Raw genomic sequence first — 965 nt, 5'->3', positions numbered from 1 at the left:
GAAGAACACCACCACGCCCAAAGCAGCACCAGCAACACCACGCCCAAAGCAACACCAGCAACACCACGCTCAAAGCAGCACCAGCAACACCACGCTCAAAGCAGCACCAGCAACACCACGCCCAAAGCAGCACCAGCAACACCACGCCCAAAGCAACACCAGCAACACCACACCCAAAGCAACACCAGCAACACCACGCCCAAAGCAACACCAGTAACACCACACCCAAAGCAACACCACGCCCAAAGCAACACCAGTAACACCACACCCAAAGCAACACCAGCAACACCACGCCCAAAGCAACACCAGTAACACCACACCCAAAGCAACACCAGCAACACCACGCCCAAAGCAACACCAGTAACACCACACCCAAAGCAACACCACACCCAAAGCAACACCAGCAACACCACGCCCAAAGCAACACCAGTAACACCACACCCAAAGCAACACCACACCCAAAGCAACACCAGCAACACCACGCCCAAAGCAACACCAGTAACACCACACCCAAAGCAACACCAGTAACACCACACCCAAAGCAACACCACACCCAAAGCAACACAGCACCCAACGCAACCCCACACCCAACGCAACACCACACCCAAAGCAACACCACACCCAACGCAACCCCAAACCCAACGCAACCCCACACCCAAAGCAACACCACACCCAACGCAACCCCACACCCAAAGCAACCCCACATCCAACGCAACCCCACACCCAAAGCAACACCACACCCAACGCAACCCCACACCCAACGCAACCCCAAACCCAACGCAACCCCACACCCAAAGCAACACCACACTAATCCCAGGCTCGAACACACTCCCTTCGCCAACGAGGACGAGATTTTGACGTAGCTGTGATTGCCAATATGTCATTTGTGATCTGACGGCGCTGTCAACGCAGGGGGCGCCGTGCCCTTGGCTGATGGCAGTCCTTGTGGGTATTGTCATGGTAAT

General features: G+C 55.8%; 1 protein-coding gene across 1 annotated transcript in view; it reads left to right on the top strand.

Moving 5' to 3' along the window:
* Nucleotides 1–863, top strand: part of LOC119593540 (extensin-like) — a 6,193-nt gene extending 5,330 nt beyond the window's left edge. The window contains exons 3-4 of the mRNA XM_037942501.1: nucleotides 5–213; nucleotides 284–863. Of these exons, the coding sequence (XP_037798429.1) occupies nucleotides 5–213; nucleotides 284–863 (789 nt within the window). The remainder of the gene's footprint in view (nucleotides 1–4; nucleotides 214–283) is intronic.
* The last annotated feature ends 102 nt before the right edge of the window (nucleotides 864–965 follow it).

The sequence above is a fragment of the Penaeus monodon genome, chromosome 32 (genome assembly GCF_015228065.2).
Source record: "Penaeus monodon isolate SGIC_2016 chromosome 32, NSTDA_Pmon_1, whole genome shotgun sequence".
NCBI classification, from domain to species: domain Eukaryota; kingdom Metazoa; phylum Arthropoda; class Malacostraca; order Decapoda; family Penaeidae; genus Penaeus; species Penaeus monodon.
The sequence above is the reverse complement of the archived record's forward strand: the minus strand, read 5'-3'. Positions and strand labels throughout refer to the sequence as shown.